Here is an 18,235-nt window from a genome sequence, read left to right as displayed (position 1 = left end):
GGTTCATTGGGGTGGGGTCTGGAGCCAATGGCTAAGAAAGAATGCTTGAGACGTCTTTGGTTCAAAATGGTGGTTTTATTGAAGGATGGGGACAGGATCTCTCAACAGAAAGAGCTGCATTGTAAGAGTGAGGAATGGCTGATTTATATACTTGGGAGTTGGGGGAGGTAAGGAAAAGGGAGGTTTTCCAAAGCCCATTCCTATACTAAAGAGGAGCTACAAAATACTGGAGGTCTTGCCATTGTCAAGTTAAGATTGTTTAATCCCTCTAGCAAGGCATTAACATAAAGATAGTTGGGCGCTTCCTGGAAGAATATTACACATTTCCCACCCTGGAGTGGTGGGGGTGGTGGGAGTTTGCAGGTGTCCCCATGCGCTTTGTTCTCAGCCAGTAGTCTGCTCGCTCATCATTGGGGTTGTGGAATTACCCACAAAGAATAATTTTAAGAATGTCCAGCCTTTGTGGCTTTTACTGCCAGAGGGAGTGGGATCTGGTAATCTTCCATGAGTTGGATCTTCTAATTCTTTTTACCACCTGCCTTTTTTTTTTTTTTTTAAACATATGACCTGACTTTAGGTTAAGGGTCAGCCTAAAGCCAAAATGGCTTTAGTTCAGTCAACCTGTTTCTCAAACCTTCCTTCCCTCCTGCCTAGGTGTGCTTTAAAATGCACCTTAACCTATTAAGATTATATAAAATATGGCTACCTTGTGGTTCTCTTAATTTAGTAAGTTAGGGATGTTAGAAAGTGAAATTCCGTGTTTATTGAAATCTGAAGTTCATCAGTAAGAACTGTGCAAAGAAACATAAATATACCAAGCAGTCACGGTGATTTTATTACAACTGTCATTCTTCTCTAAATGTGATTGTGTTGTGGTACAGGGGTTTATTTTAAAATACAAAAGTTTGTTTGACTGAGACAGACAAATACCAAATGATTTCACTCAGATGTAGAACCTAAAATAAAAACACAAAAAGCGGAATGAGACCTTTAAATACAGAAAACAAACTGATGATTTCCAGAGGGGCCCCAGGTGAGGAGGTGGGGCAGATGTGTGAAGGGTAGTGGGGGCCAGAGGTTCTAGTTATGGAATGAAGAAGTCATGAGGATAAGGAGTGTCATCAGTGATACTGCAGTGGAACTATATGGTGAAAGATGGTCCGTACACTTGTGCAGAGCATATCACGATGTACAGAGATACTGAATCACTATGTTGTATGCTTGAAACTAACATAACATTGTGTATCAACTATACTCAACTATACTTAAATTGTAAAAATTTAAAAACTTTTTGAAAAAGACAGGCCTGGTGGTACCTGTGTGGCTCAGTCAGTTAAGCATCTCTCTGCCTTTGGCTTGGGTCATGATCCCAAGGCCCTGGGATCAAGTCAAACGTGGGCTTCCTACTCACTGGGGAGTCTGCGTCTCCCTCTCCTCTCTCTCTCCTTCTGCCGCTCCCCCTGATTTTGATCTTTTTCTCTCTGTCAAACAATTAGATAAAATCTTAAAAAAAAAAAAAAAAAAGAAAAAAAGAAGAAAATCACAGGCCAGAATGTTGGTTGTAAATACTTGGGAGTGGGGAGAGGGGATGATGTGTCCAATTGGACTTAGATTCTAGAATTGGAATGACCAGAATTCAAATCCTGAAGCATAGAGATAGCTAAGTCTCAGGTTCTTTGCAGGTAAAATACAGAATAATAGTAGGTGTCTCATGGTATTATAGGATAGATGAAATAAAATGATTTAAAATGCCTATAAAATTTTAAAAATACAAAGATTTAGAATCCCGTAACACATAATTGAGTAAAAGAATTCAGACAGAAAAGAGAAGATATGGTCTGATCCCATCAACATAAAGTTTAAAAATAGGCATAACTAGGAATCCCTGGGTGACTCAGTTAAGCGTCTGCCTTTGGCTCAGGTCATGATCCCAGTCTTGCATTGACTGGGCTCCATGCTCAGTGAGGAGGCCTGCTTCTCCCTTTCCTTCTGCCCCTCCACTTGCTTGTGTTCTCTCTCTCTCTCTGACAAATAAAGTCTTTAAAGTAAAAGTGCCTGGGTGGCTCAGTGGGTTAAAGCCTCTGCTTTCAGCTCAGGTCATGATCCCAGGGTCCTGGGATCGAGCCCCGAATCGGGCTCTCTGCTCAGCAGGGAACCTGTTTCCCTCTCTCTCTCTCTGCCTGTCTCCCTGCCTGCTTATGATTTCTGACTGTCAAATAAATAAATAAAATCTTTAAAAAGATAAAGTAAAAGTAGGCATAACCAGTTTATTTATTTAGAAATGAATGTAGTGGTTTCCTGGGGAGAGACTATGGCTGAAAGACATAGAGGACATCCTGGGATGTTGGTAGTGCTTTATTTCTTGATGCAGGGGCTGGCCACATGGATGTGTATAGTTTGAAAAATTTAACTGAGCTGTATACTCAAGATTTGTCCATTTTTGTGCACATTTCTTATACCTCACTATTATTTTATTAACAGTAAAAAAAAATTATTTCAGTAGAAACACCCAAGCTAATTGTAAGTTAAAGGACGATATTCAACCAAATCTTTGACCCCCTTTGGAATTAGTCTCAAATTTCCTCCTAATATGTGAAAGAAATGTCTTTGATTACTTGATTCAAACTCTGATTTTAATTTTAGTTGGAAATGTGCTTTTTTTAATGCTGTCCTTTATTAAATGAATAAAAACCCTGAGTTCAAAGTGTAAAAGGAAACACTTTGATAACTATTTTTTCTTTGTTCTTCTTCTCCTTTTAGTGATAATGTGATCTAATGTTGAAATCTAATTACTGTCCCTCTGATGTCAAAATCTAATTATTATCCCTCTAATGCCAAAACTGAGCTCTGCCATTCTGTGAAACATACAGACCATCTATGGAGATGAGCTAGTAGCTAGAGCTCATCCTAGTCTAAAGCTGAGATTTTTGACTTCTTAGAAAATCCCAGAAATGTTTTATCCCAAAGTGAAATATCTATTTTTTACTTTAAATTACCTTGTTTACCAGGTGGTTAGAGTTATCCTGAAATGTTTTCCATGGTTAAGCGTGTATATAGAATTTGAAGCTGGAGAGTAGAGCTCATGGCAAAGCTTAATATACATTTGCTGTCATTTACTATTATCATTATTTATATCCCAACTTTACCACTTAAACTGTAGCCGTTGGCTATTGAAATTTAGTTAGAATTCAGATTTTAATTTCTGACTCCCATTAGCCTCATTTTGAGTTCTGGGTAGCTGTATGTGGCTAGTAGCTTCTGTGTTGGACAGAACACAGAGCATTTCCTTTATCCCAGAAAGTTCAGTTGGATGGCACTAATTTATGTGATTGGAATAATACATTTCTTAGAGTTTTTATTAAAGAAGATGATGTTTTATAGAATCCTTAGCATTATAATGGGAAATCAGAAATGCTTGATATGGCATGCCTAGGGGGCTCAGTCAGTGTAGTGTCTACCTATGGCTCAGGCTCAGGTCATGATCTCGGAGTCCAGGAATCAAGTCTGGAGTCGGGATCCCTCCTCAGGGGGGAGTCTGCCTCTTCCTCTGCCCCTCGCATCACTCATGTTCTCTTTCTCTCTAAAATAAATACACAAAATCTTTTAAAAAATCCTTAATTCATGATATTTAATAATATCTTTGGTGAAAATAAGAATAATCAAACAATGAAAATAATATTAAACTTTCCTATCTAGTATCATGAATAAGGTGTATGTAATCTTGTATAAATTCACTGAGACTCTCATATCCATCATTTCTCTTCCAAATATTCCACTATGAAATAATTCTCAGACTGGCATTCTGAAAAGTCTCTGATGTTGAAGCCATGGAGACAGACTAATAAATTATACTTATAGCTTCATTTAAAAAACAAAAATAGCAACAAAAACGAAAACCCCACCACCAACAACATTCTAAACAACTATTGCCCTTTTTAAATTCTAAATGTTAAGAAACCTTAACATGTAGACTATAAGTACTTACAACTGGGAAAAAATCTGGTTAATTAGGATATAGAATGAATAAAAAGGAGCCTGGATTAGTATTCTAACCTTCTGTAATTATGACATAGCATTAACTAATTAGGATATACAGCTATAGATTTATTGCTTAAAAGCTCTGAACTTTTACTATCACTTGAGATCTTTCAGTGGATTATTTTATTCTCCTTCCAGAAATAGGTTAGATCAAAATGACTATCACATGCTGTGCCTCTTACACAAGACAATGGCTAGGTAAACAATCAGTCCCATCCTTAAACCAATTTGGATCACAGCTCAGAGTTGAACCCATCAGACATGCCAGTCAAAACACTTAATTCACCAGGTTGGACTCTGTTATAACAGAGTCTGTGTCCTTTGTATTCACAGTTGGGTAGTTATTATTCTAATAACCACTCATCCCTATGGACACAAAGCCTGTTAAACTATAGAACGGTATCCAGAACAAGAGACTTTGAGGAGGGTTGTATTGTGTTCTTACAAAAGATCATCAGTCTTACAAAAGCAATGAGCCCTTGAATACTGGTGGTTTTTTACTGCTTATTTATACCCTGTGTTGCTTCCCTCCTAGGCTACGGACAAAGATACTGGCAATTACAGCGCCATGGCATACCGACTCATCATTCCACCCATTAAAGAGGGAAAAGAAGGATTTGTGGTGGAAACCTATACAGGGCTCATCAAAAGTGCTATGCTCTTTCACAACATGAGAAGGTCCTACTTCAAGTTCCAAGTCATCGCAACTGATAACTATGGGCAGGGACTGAGCGGCAAAGCAGATGTCCTGGTAAGTAGATAGACCTCCAGATTAGGGGAAGCGCGTGCACCTGCCAGTCTGCAGTTGATGTCTCTGACTCATGGAACTTTTACATTTATTCGAAATAGGTTTTCTAGAATATAAATGTGATCAATTTTCCTCCAGGTTGCTAGTAGCCACAGTTTAGGATATAAAAGGTATAGCTTTAAGGCTGTATATTTTTTTGACATTGGGAAATACATCCCAATATGTTTTCCTGTATGACTGTGACAGCAATTCCACAAGTGCTGGATTTCCATTTGGTCTGTAGATCGCATTTTTAGTATAGAATTGGCTGGATCTACTTAAAATTTTAAAATGCTTCACTGCTTTGTGCTGTAGAAATTAAAATGTATGAAATTTTTTATTACTGTTTAATTTCCTTTTAGACCTTTTGTAATTAAGAAAACAAAAGGAAATGCTTTGGTGCAAATTTATGTTCCAATAGATATAGTTTCCTTCTTTTCCTAAGATCCCCAGTGATGGCATCAATGATCCTTGACTCAGTTATATTTGGCTTCAGCCATGAATACCACTTTTCTCTTCTCTTTCTTTGTCTCTACCACATCTCCATGGTAGAGTGTTCCCAAGGGCAGTTTGATCTTACTGTTTATTCAAGATACTCAACACCAAAGCTACTGTACTATGGGATTTCTGCCAACTTGGAAGCATGGCTTGTTGGGTCCTTGATTAATCTAGTAAACATTAAAAGTTACAATTATTACTGGAAATGCTTGTCACAGGAATACAGAATCCAGTATAATTTTTCTTTTGCTGCTTCCATCTTGTTAGATTTTCATCTTCACAGCTCCCCTCCGTTAGTTCTCTGAACGAGTTTAACCTTCTCATATATGTAGACATCACAGATCCCCTATTTTTCTTCTCAATCATGAAGGCCAACTGTCATGACTGTGGTGGGCAGAGCAAAGCTGCACTAGAATAAACAAAGGCCATTCTTGAGCCAAGAAGCCTTTGACAGAGAAGATTTCAAAGTTGACGTAGGTTTTCAATAGAGTTAAGATCTGTAAACCCAATGTACACAGTGTTGTCATTACCCTTCCTGTTGTTTCATGGCCGCACAATGAGGTGCTGTCAGAATAGACAGGATACGTAAAATACTGCAATAATGGGGGCACTTGGGTGGCTCAGTGGGTAAAGCGTCCGCCTTCAGCTCAGGTCATGATCCCAGGGTCCTGGGATCGAGTCCCGCGTTGGGTTCCCTGCTCATGCTTGCTCACTCTGTCAAATAAATAAACAAGATAAAATAAATACTGCAATAACATAAGTAAGATGTAACTGTATAGATTATCTGTGTAATATGTACATGAGAAATGGGAAGTTTATGGGTTTCTTATTTGGACTCTTTAAACTATTGTGTGGAAATTTGAAAGTATACCTTTAATATTACCCAAAATACATTTAGGAAGAGTTGTTTCAAAGTAATCATAATGTGATATATTTATGAACCATATATATGTGGAAAACTTACCAGCAAAACAATTTTTTTATGGTGAGATCGGAAATCCTTTTAGTCAAGAGAAGGGAGACTTGGGGAGAAATAAGACTTTGATGTAGAGATTCTTTCTTAGAAGTTAAGTCATTACAGAAGACGACCTTCTGTACTCAGAAGGCCTCCAGTGACCTCAATTCTGCTATTCTTCATCTAACTCATTCAGACCCGGTAACATTGGCCAATTTGCGGTTTTCCAAACAGCCAGACCCGTCCTCGCTTTAGAGATCTTGGCAACGCCGCTGTCTAAAATGTTCTTCCCCAAATGTGTTCCTGACGAGCTCCCTCATCTCTTCCAAATATTTGCAAGGATGTACTTCACGGTGAAGCAATGCAGCCCTACTGTGTCAGTTCACACCTCTTTACTGTTTGCTCTTTACAGTGGACTTACCATACTTATGTTCATATTTCCCCGCAAAAACTCCATGAGGAGAGTTCTTTTGTTTGTTTTTTATTATTTTATTCCATGATGTATCTCAAATGCCCAGAATAATTCCTGATGTGTCGTGGGCACTTAGTGGCTATTCAATGGATGAATGGCTTCTCTATTACAGTATACGTTAGCAGCTCTCAAAGTGCGGTCCATGGAACACTAAGGATCCCTTAAATCATTCCCTTAAATTAGTTCAGTAAGTTCAGAATTTCTTTTGGTGAGAATGTTACGACATTGTTTGATGTTTTAGGATATTATATTTGCACCAGCTTTGATTGTATCCTTCAGAGTCATACACACACACACAGAGAGAAAAGCCTGAAGAGTGCCCTTACTCATAAGTAGTAAAACTTACTAGTTTTAACAAATCTCTACTCTTGACTAAACACCTTTTCAATATTTTCTGTAATGAAATGGGAAGTATGTGGAAAGCATTTCTTCTATAAAAGAAATATAATGGTAGTCTCAAGGAAAAGCTCTATGCAAGCTCAATTTACTGTGTGTGTTTTTTTTTAAGGAATACTTTTATTTGGAAAAAATAATGAGATAAAATGTGGTGTCTCAAACTTGAATATTTGCTAGACATTTAAACAGAAATGAACAAAGTGAGACAGCCAATTTAAGGAAAACAACTGACAGTATTTGCTGCTAATGATAACAACTAACAGCACAAATTAGATTATTGGAAACTTGTATTCACTCACCACTGTGATCTTGATAGCTTCCTATTAACATAAAGACCATGAGATCAGTGGTCATATTAAAGAATGTGATTTTTTTTTCTTGATATTGTGCTATATAATGTGTCAGTATTTGAAAAATCTGCATCATTCAGTGAACCAGTATTTTCCAAATGACCAATGCATGATGTTAAAACATCTCTGTGGGTTAAGAGCCATTCTGAGTGCAAGACAGAGAAATGGGTTTTACAATAACTAAACCAATATTCAATATCACCTCAAAACAAACTGAGGGTTGCTGGGGGGAGGGGGTTTGGGAGAAGGGGGTGGGATTATGGACATTGGGGAGGGTATGTGCTTTGGTGAGTGCTGTGAAGTGTGTAAACCTGGTGATTCACAGACCTGTACCCCTGGGGATAGAGTATTATGCCTCCATCAGAAAGGATGAATACCCAACTTTTGTAGCAACATGGACGGGACTGGAAGAGATTATGCTGAGTGAAATAAATCAAGCAGAGAGAGTCAATTATCATATGGTTTCACTTATTTGTGGAGCATAACAAATAGCATGGAGGACATGGGGACTTAGAGTGGAGAAGGGAGTTGGGGGAAATTGGAAGGGGAGGTGAACCATGAGAGACTATGGACTCTGAAAAACAATCTGAGGGTTTTGAAGGGACGGGGGGTGGGAGGTTGGGGTACCAGGTGGTGGGTATTATAGAGGGCACGGATTGCATGGAGCACGGGGTGTGGTGCAAAAATAATGAATACTGTTATGCTGGAAATAAAAAAAAAAAAAACTAATCTTCGACTACCACTTGAGTTTGGGAAGGGTATCAAAGACTATACAAAGCTATCTGAAAAAGATAATTAAACTACTTCTTCCTTTTTAAGAGAAGTGGGATTGCACCAGAGGCCGGTCAGGACAGACAGTGGCTAGTGGCCAGTCGACACAAGACACGGTGAAGCTCTTTAGAGCTTTGCTGCGCAGAGTGTGAGTTATTTGTCCCATGTGGTCACCGGGCACTTGCCTTTGTGACGCTATCACACTGAGATGTATTATAAGCATAAAATGCACTCTGAGTTTCATTGACTTGGTATAAAAAAGTGAAAAATGTCTACTTAATAAGTTGTTTGGTATTCAGTATGTGTGAGAATGATGCTCTATTAATATATTAGGTTAAGTGTATTATTAGATGGCTTTCATTATTTTTTTATCCTCTGGTACCCTATTGTAGATACCAGAGCACTTGAAATTACATATCAGGCATGTATGTGTGGCTTATGTTGTTATTATTTTCTTTTCTTTTTTTTTTTTTTTTTTACTGGGCAGCACTGTCTACACTGTTTGGGAATGAATGGAAGGGCAGAAAAAAGGAAAACTGAGCAATTTATGAAGAAGGATTAAAAGGACTTAGAAATAATAGGATATATCAACTAGGAAGCTCTGGTTTTAGAATATTGTGCTTCACAAATATTACTTTTCCTTCTTTAGACTGCCGCTCATAATTTTAATCCACAGTGATAGAACTACGTTTTTAAATAGTCTTTATAAGCAGACTTGTTATAGTTGGTATAATAAACTGACATGTGTATTTCCAGAATTATTTGCATAAAGACTGTACCAGAAAAGTAACAAATAAAATCTAGGAATCTTAAGCATTTAAATACCCTTATTATAGATAATAGATAAAGTCAAGATTCAGGGAATTAGCATTCCTTTGAAAGATCAAAATTTAAACTATATTAGCTTATTTTCTTGGCCAGCATAGTGAAAGATGTATGTGTTCTCTATAAATCATGATTATACTTCAAGGAGATTTAAAACTTCTAAAGTAACTACTTATAGGTCAATCTGAGACAAATACTTCTGAGTTACATGCAATCTGAATTTTGTTACTTTATCAGAATTGCAACTACATTGTTTTTTATCTTAATACAAAAGTATGTCTTCAAAAGTTAAGATCAAAAAATCTTTTTGATAAATTGTAAGCTTAATATGTATATATTTTGAGGCAAGTTAAACCTTTTTTAAGATTTTGTTTATTTACTGGACAGAGAGAGCATAAGCAGGAGAGAGGCAGACTCCCTAACAATGGGCTCAGTGCCAGGACCCTGGGGTAATGACCTGAGCCAAAGGCAGATGTTTAACCGATTGAACCATTCATGCGCTCCTGAAGGATCTTAAATCTTAATTCATTTTGTTAGTTCAGTCAGAATTTAGCCCCAAAACTCATCAGCAAATTCAAAATTCCCTTGAGTAAGTACTTTATCCTTCTGAATAAAGAGAAAGTACCAGCTGTCCTTAAAAGACAAATGGTAGAGTTATTACTATCGTCAAGGCCAAATTTTGCTCCCAGATTGAGTCCCCAGCACATGAATTGATTTCTTTCCAAAAGATTACTTATAAATGAGTTCTGAAACTTTAAAACGTAATTATACAAAAGGAAATCCTACCACTTCCCTGCACCCACATAAACTAACATTCTAGTTTTTTGTTGCCCTCTAATTACTAAGAATCTAGCACTCCTACGTAATGGAGCCCTGGGTGTTTGTCATGGTAGGCTGACTTTTTAACCCTAAACTCCAAAACATTTCAGGGGCTTAACCTAACACATTGTATGTTTCTCTCACAGGACACAACAAGAGTGTACATGGCTGGGTGGTATTCCTGATGGCATTCCAGAAAATGGAGATTTAGGGACTGGAACTCTTTCCACCTTGTGTCTTTGACTTTCATTAGGGTTTCTTTATTCAGACTGAGACCAGGAAAGAAAGAGAACCCATAAAAAAAGTTACACAAAAAGTGTGTTAATCCGGGCACCTGGGTGGCTCAGTGGGTTAAAGCCTTTGCCTTCAGCTCAGGTCATGATCCCAGGGTCCTGGGATCGAGCGCCACATCGGGCTCTCTGCTCAACAGGGAGCCTGCTTCCTCCTCTCTCTCTGCCAGCCTGTCTGCCTACTTGTGATTTCTGTCAAATAAATAAATAAAATCGTTTTAAAAAAAAAAGTGTGTTAATCCCTTTTTCTAATGAAGTCCATTTTTATTTGTTTGTTTCTTTTGTTTTGTTTTGTTTTTTCGGTAAAGCCACAATCAGGATCCATGTACACATTTGTGGGAAATTTGGACATAGGGTCCCAGATGCCAATAATGAGTTAGAGGTACAGGATTGGAACTGCTGGTGTTTGCTCCAAGGTGGTATTGAGACAGATCCCTGGCTTAATTTAGTCTGTACACATAAATTATGAGACTCACACATGGTTTGAAAGATTTCTATTTATTTGAAATATTTTGTATAATATTTTGGATTTCTTCTCTTGAAAAATAGCAAGGTCCAGCAAATCTGGACCTTTTCTCCCACATGGCAATATTCATTAGGGATGAAAAGGCTCATTGTTATTTTTCTTTTTTAAAAAGTGAAATGGGTGGCTCAGTCAAGCATCCAACTGTTGATTTCCACTCAGGTCATGATCTCAGGATCATGGGATGGAGCCCTGCATCTGACTCTAGGCTCAGTGTGGAGGTTACTTGAGATTCTCCCCTCCTCCTCTGCCCCTCCCCCTGCTCATCTGCTCTCTCTCATTCTAAAAAAATAAATAAATCTTTAAATAAGTAAATAAAAAGTGGAATTATAGTAATAACTACCTGATATGGTCATATTTATAATTAAATGAGTGAAAACCTATGGAGTATTGAGGGGAAAAAAGTAAATGATAGTTTACACATGCTGAATAAATACTGTTTTTCATTTTTTAAGTAAGATCATAAAAGGAATTCCATAAATGTTAGTGAATAGAATTGATTTGTAAACAGCTGCTAAACTAGCTTATTTTAGTCCCACATGTAAATGTGTATCTATCTCTTTATTCACACAAACATAGAATTGGCTGAAGCTAACATGAAGACTATGTGTGATGATCCCATAGAGTGAATTATTCAAACTAGTCATATCTCAGCTTCCTAGTCACACTGGATAGGTGATCTCTTGAGGTTTGTAAAACTTGGGTTTTCCATTATCCTGAGCGCCCTTCAATAACCCAGTTAGAAAAATAAATGCATCTTCTTTCATGCCTTAGAAAATAACCAACAAAACAAACACACAAATCAACCACACTAGAAGTCTAAGTAAGTTAGACTTACTTCTTTTTTTAATTTTTTTAAAGATTTTATTTATTTATTTGAGAGAGAGAGAGAATGAGAGAGAGAAGGAGACTCCCTGCTGAGCAGGGAGCCTGATGCAGATCCAATCCCAGGACTCCAGGATCACGACCTGAGCTGAAAGCAGTTGCTTAACCAACTGAACCACCCAGGCACCCAAGTGAGACTTATTCTACCATGAGAGATTCTGGACCCTAGGAAATAAACTTAGGGTTACAGAAGGGAGGTGAGTGGAGGGGTGGGGTAACCCGGTGATAGGTATTAAGGAGGGCATGTGATGTGATGAGCACTGGGTGTTATATGCAACTGATGCATCATTGACCACTACATAAAAAACTAATGATGTACTATACTGTAGCTAACTGAACATAATTAAAAAAAAAAAAAAAGAAAAGAAAAGAAAAAGAAAAAGAAATGCTGCTGAGTTCTGAACAGACTCTGGCTTTACTTCCTGCAGGTTTCCGTGGTCAATCAGCTGGACATGCAGGTCATCGTTTCCAATGTGCCCCCGACTCTGGTAGAAAAGAAGATAGAAGATCTTACAGAGTAATGGATTTTGCTTACTTATATATTGATTTGCATTTGGCTATAATATGATTGGATTAGGTCCTTCAAATTTTTAGAGCGTTCTGATGAAACATATATTACAATATGTCATTTTAATAATTCAGGTTACCCTTTTCCTGAAACAGCTTCATCTAACACAAGGGAAGCTGGTGAGCGTGCCTTCGAGTAGGTATGGAAATGAGATGTGAGAAGATCTTACTCAGGATGCTTTGACTGATGCATCAACATAACCTCAGAATGCTGCATACAAGTAAATCCTAATATTCATTATTAGAGCATATATATCTTGATTTTATGGCCCCAAATTATTCAGAAAGTTCATTATCTCAGCAATCCAGCTGGTCCAGGGAATGCTATTTCTCATAGTGATGTATCTAGATGGCTCAAGCTTACGCTTTCAAAAATCATGAAGACTAACTTTCACCAATACATACTTTGAAGTATTCTAGAATGTATGTCACATTGTGGCACGCCACTGCTGACTCAAAGTTGTGCCTATTTATGAAGCTCTCATTCTCTAATATTCTGAATGCTATCGAGACTTATTAAGATGCCTTTCTAGTTCACTCTGTACGACCTGAACCTAGCCGACGTCATTTCCTAATTTTCACCGGGACACATTCTTGTTATTCCGCGTCTTCACTTGAGTTCAGGCAGACAGATGTCAGCTATCACTGCTGCTTTCTAACAAAGTATCTTTCACTTCCATGCTGCCTGAAGAAGCATCAGCTATCAACAGCTAAACTTTCTGTAATTATGTGTCAAATACAATAGGAAAAGCACTGATGAAATCATGAGTGCTTCTCCTAATGAAAACATATGTGCTCTATAACAATTATTCCTTGACCTCTCACAAACTTAACCTTTGTGTGTCATGTGCAATGTCCTATGGAGAAAGTGATTCTCAATGTGTATGCTTGGAATATCAATCAGGCAGTATCTGGTTTACTTCTTCGAAGGATGTTTACACATATTTAGTCTTCGTCAGAAAAATAGCTGATTGTACCTGCAAAAATCTAGAATCATGCCTGTCTCTAAGCTGCATAATGTTATCTATGGAAGCAAACCTTCTCTGATTATACCACCCAGAAGATGGTAGAAACATCTTCAGCTGGTAGCTCTTCATCCTGCTCTATTTTTTCTTCACAGCATTATCTAATATTTTCATTGCATGTCAGTTCCCCACTGAAGTATAAGCTCCTTGAGGCTAGGAGACCTGTCTTCCATTGCTATAATTCCAGACATATTGTGGGCACTCAATGCATTTTACTGAATGAAAATTTTACACAAGCAAAATCATGATTCCCCTTTCTCATATGGAGACAAAATTGAGGGAAACCAGAAAAAAAAATGACCAGAAAGAAGTATAATTTCATAGAAGTTTATATTTTTTTTCTTCTTAAGTGGAAATGAAGCTCTCAATGAGAAAAACCAGGCATCTTTCAAGTCTTGAGAGAAATGTATTCCTGTGGAAGGACCTTTGAGTTCTGTGACATTAGCTTAGAAACCAGAGCGGGAGCAAATCACATCAGCCTCCCCAGACTGCCTCCCCATTTCTAGTCATCTGTTCACAGAAACTAATAAAGCCAATATCATGGGGTTGCTGTCGAAAACTAAAAAATATCAGCCAGGACAATGGGAATTGTGACTCTTCAAGGAGTAACAGAGATTCTAAGAAATGAGGTTAGTGACCCAGTCTGGAGGGTAAAGACAGAGACCCCAGTTTTTCCATTCTTTCCAAAGAGGGCAGTTGAGTTTGGAGTTCAGATGATGAATTCAAACAGACAAGTTTGAATCTTATTGTAGCCGTGTGTGACCTCCAGGCAAGCGATTTCACACCTAGGGCCACACCTCCCCCTCGTGAAAATTGGAACAAGAGTGCCAATCCTGTGTTGTTGCTTTTTGAAAGAATTAAGTATAAATTTGCTCATGCAGTAAGCATGGAGGGCAAATGCCTAATTCTTTATTGTAGGTTTTTAAAAATCTGTGTTAATTTAGAGATTCTTAAGAATAAAAATTTCTGGTCCCTTTAAAAAATAAGCTCTATTTTTTAGAGTAAATTTTTATTCACAGCAAATTGAAGCGGAAGATACAGACAGAATTCCCATATGCTCTCTCTCCCACCAATCACAGCTTCCCTCACTATCTCCATCTCCCACCCGACTCTGATACATTTGTTACAACCAGTGAACCTACACCGACACATCAGAATCACGCCTAATTCATAGTTAATGTTAGGTTTCCTGTCGGTGGCGTACATTCTGTGGACTTGTGCTAAAGGGTAATGACATCTGTCTCTCACGGTAATAGTGGTACAGAATGGACCCACTCCTCTGAAAGTCCTCTCTCTCCACCCCTCTCCTCTCTTCCCCCCACACCCTCTCATCCTTACTGTCTCCATCATTCTGTCTGTTCCAGAATGTCACGTGGCTGGGATCATAAGGTGTGTTGCTTCTCCGATTCCTTTCCGAAAGCTGCTAGCGGTCATGATAAGGACTGTTAGATCTGATTCAGCTTGAGTCTGCACCAAACACTCGCTGAGCATCCAGGGGAAGAAGAGATATACACGTGTAACCATGTAAACAATGGGATGACAGTTCTAGGAATCTGAAGAGAATAAGTTTGTTTTCTCTTTTTGCTTTTTTGTTTGTTTGTTTTGTAATCTGGAGTGGATAATACACTAAATTAGGACTTGGCTAGTTAAAGGATACAGGCTAACTTCTGGCTGCTGTTTGTTCTTGGAAATGAAGTTTTACTTACACAAGTATTATCATTAAAACCAGTAAATTACAAGTATTGTTTTTAGATTAAAAGTTACTATTAACATTTAAAAATTATCATAGAAAGAAATAATGTAGTAAAAAGATTTTTTTGTAGTAAAACTATTTTTTAATTTTTATTTTTCAGTGTCCCAAGGTTCATTTCTTATGCACCACACCCAGTGCTCCATGCAATACGTGCCCTCCTTAATACCATCACCAGGCTAGGCCATTCCCCACCTCCCCCCCTCCAAAACCCTCATTTAAATAACATTATGAACATTATAAAAATGTTTTAGAATGTATTATTAGTCTATTAACGTTAATATTTATAAGATTCATAATTGTCCCTGTAGAGATGGTGTCCTGGTCCCCTCCCCCACCCCCAGCTCTAAGTAAGAAGAGAGTAAGAATGATCAGATCATGTGAGGATGTTAAATAAACATAGGAGTTCTTTGCTCTGGTGGAAACGCTCACCAGCACACTCATTTCCTATAGACATTCTTTGATGGCAAGTCACACCGTCACCAAAGCCATTTTCTGTATCTCCCACGAGACAGCCTCACCCTACAAAGTGGGAAACTTGAATTCTTATCATCATCACTTTCACTTCCTCCTTTAAGCAGACCCATAAATGAGGCCAGATCATAATCCATAGTTTTCTCAGGAAGCATGAAATCAGGGCAGACTGGGAGGGTTGATAAAAGAAAAACGTAATGACCTAATACATTCATTTCATGATGAGGAAGGTTTTGCAGACGGGGTCAGTATCCTTTGATGGCAAAATACAGAGCTCCTTCAAAGGGGTGTTGCTGTAGTAATGGTAATGATCACTCCCCATTCCCCTGAATGGACATAAATGCTGTACTGACAATTGTTTTATGACTTTCGCCATTTGGGGCTTATAGAATTAACCAATGCTCCTTTCTAGGGAAACATATTTCTTTTTTTTTTTTTCTTTTTCTTTTTTTTTTTTTTTTTTTTTAATCTGGGCCCATAGGTGGCCTTTCATGTTTATGTTCTGAGGTATTTTAGGTGGAATTTAGGATTTATCTCCTCGTGGGCCTTGTGTTTCTCTTACAAATTCTTGCAGGTAAGGAGTGGGATTAATGGCTGGGAGAATAAGAATACAGAAACTCGCTTTACCAGCAAACTGCTAGCAAGGATGTCTCAAGAGGAAGGTAGGAAACCTTTGGATTCGTGTCTCTGTTCTCCTTCCACTTTACCATGGATCCCAAAGGAGTACAGGGAGCTTAGGATTCTAAGATTTAAATCTTTAAGAATCTGCAGAAATGGCATTTTTGAAAAATATAAATAAAGGCGTTTTTAGAAGTCCTTAGAAGGAATTGGAATTGATCATCTAGGTCATGGAGTTCCTCAAATACTTCTCTTACTTTCAGTACAATATGGAAATTCAGTGATAGTAGAACTTTACGGAAGTATGTATTGACTTGGTAGAGGAGGGCCCATCTCCACGAAATATTGGTGCAGCATCTGAAATGTGCCTGCCTAACTTACCCATGGCTCCTTAGGTTAAGGTTACAAAACATACTTCAGAAATCAGGCCAGGATACATATTTCTAGGAGGAAAATTATGAAGTATCTTGGAAAGAAAACCTATGAAACAGTAAACAATAAATACTAGCACTTATATATTTTTTTACATCAGTGTAATAAAAACTGGTCTTGAGGGGAAAGATCAAATGGAAAGGTAAATCCATAAACATCTAGCTTTGATTACTCTTAACCTGTCCTTACTTAGAGCTGTCAGTGGGGACTCAGGACACCATCTCTATAGGGACAGATAAGAATCTTGTAAATATGAATGTTAATAGACTAATAGTACATTTCAAAACCATGTTTATAATGTTACTTAAATTATTTTACTACATCATTTCTTTCCATTATAATTTTTAAATGTTAATGGGAATTTAAAATTTAAAAACCGTTCTTTTAATGATTTTAATGACAGTACTTGTGTAAATAAAACTTTATTTCCAAAAACAGAAAATAGCCTGAATTTAGCCTGTGTGTTTTAACTTGTCAAATCCTAACTTGGAGTGTTGCATTCTCGAAACAGGAAAAAAAAAAAAATGCTTATTTAATCTATTCAGATTCCTTTAAGAATAGGAATAGAATTCCTGTAAGAATTTTCTTTCAGGGAAAATCTAATGTAAAATTCCCAAGTGATTTTTAATTGGACCCCTACTCAGGAAGCCAGTTTCTTTTGAGTTCAGAGAACCCTTGGCTCAAGTCCCTGGACCATCAGTGACTAGCTGGGAGGTCTTGGACTGTTCAGTTAAACTCTTTAAGTCTTAATATCCATATGTGAAGCTGGAAATCTATTAAAGAATAAAAAGTAGTTACTGGTTGTAAGTACTAGAGGCTTAGCAATGAACAAAGCAAAGTCCCTGTTCCCATAGAGCTTATATTCTATTGGGGAAAAAGGGAAACAAAAGTATATTATTTATTTTTATTATATATATATATATGTATATGACATTTATATATAGAATATATAATAATAGGGCAATAAAAACAAATAAAAATGCCAATATGAAATGATGGAAGAAAGGTACTATTTGTATAGGATGACCTAGGAAAGCCTACTGTTAAGCTGAAATCCAAGCAGAAAGGAATTAAGGAAGAGATCCAGCCGTGTGGCTGCTTTGATGGGGGTTGGCGTGTGGAGGGTGTTTTCCCAGAGAGGACACTGCTGGTGTGAAAACCCAGCTGTTGGAGCATGCTTGTCCTATCAAGATAGGAAATTAGTATATAGCATCTCACAGGCCACTTGGAGGATTTAGTATCTTACTCTGTGTAAGATACAAAATCGTTAGAACTGATTGTCCAGTAGCTAGCCACTAGGCAGCTGTGTGCTTGGAATGTGTGGCAGGTCCAAATGGAAGGTGATCTAAGTATAATATACATATCAAGTTTAAAAAAAATTGCTACTCCCCCAAAAAAGGGAAAATATCATTAATATTTTTAGGTGGATTAAATGCTGAAATGATAATCTTTGGGTATACTGAGTGAAATAAATATATTTAAGTTAATCTCACCATTTTTGTTTTTAGTCCTTTAATGTGGGTACTCAAATTTTTGAATTTGCATGTAATTTGCATTATATTTCTTTTGGCCAGTGTTGCCTGTGAAGTTCTGCACAGAGAAATTGTGTTGTGGCTCATGTTTTCCAAGGTTGTTGAGTGGGAGATGAGGTGGGAGATGAGGCAACCCGCCGCGTGTCTGTAACAGGAAGGAGTGCAGGGAGAGGTCCTTCGTGACTTGGACTGGAGGTAGAGATGAACACAAGGAGTGATTAGATCAAG

General features: G+C 37.7%; 1 protein-coding gene across 1 annotated transcript in view; it reads left to right on the top strand.

Moving 5' to 3' along the window:
- Positions 1 to 18,235, top strand: part of PCDH15 (protocadherin related 15) — a 1,723,534-nt gene that overhangs the window by 1,651,271 nt on the left and 54,028 nt on the right. The window contains exons 30-31 of the mRNA XM_032313059.1: positions 4,574 to 4,789; positions 12,038 to 12,126. Of these exons, the coding sequence (XP_032168950.1) occupies positions 4,574 to 4,789; positions 12,038 to 12,126 (305 nt within the window). The remainder of the gene's footprint in view (positions 1 to 4,573; positions 4,790 to 12,037; positions 12,127 to 18,235) is intronic.

The sequence above is a fragment of the Mustela erminea genome, chromosome 14 (assembly GCF_009829155.1).
Source record: "Mustela erminea isolate mMusErm1 chromosome 14, mMusErm1.Pri, whole genome shotgun sequence".
In the NCBI taxonomy this organism is placed as follows: domain Eukaryota; kingdom Metazoa; phylum Chordata; class Mammalia; order Carnivora; family Mustelidae; genus Mustela; species Mustela erminea.
This window is presented reverse-complemented; position numbering and strand designations above follow the sequence as displayed.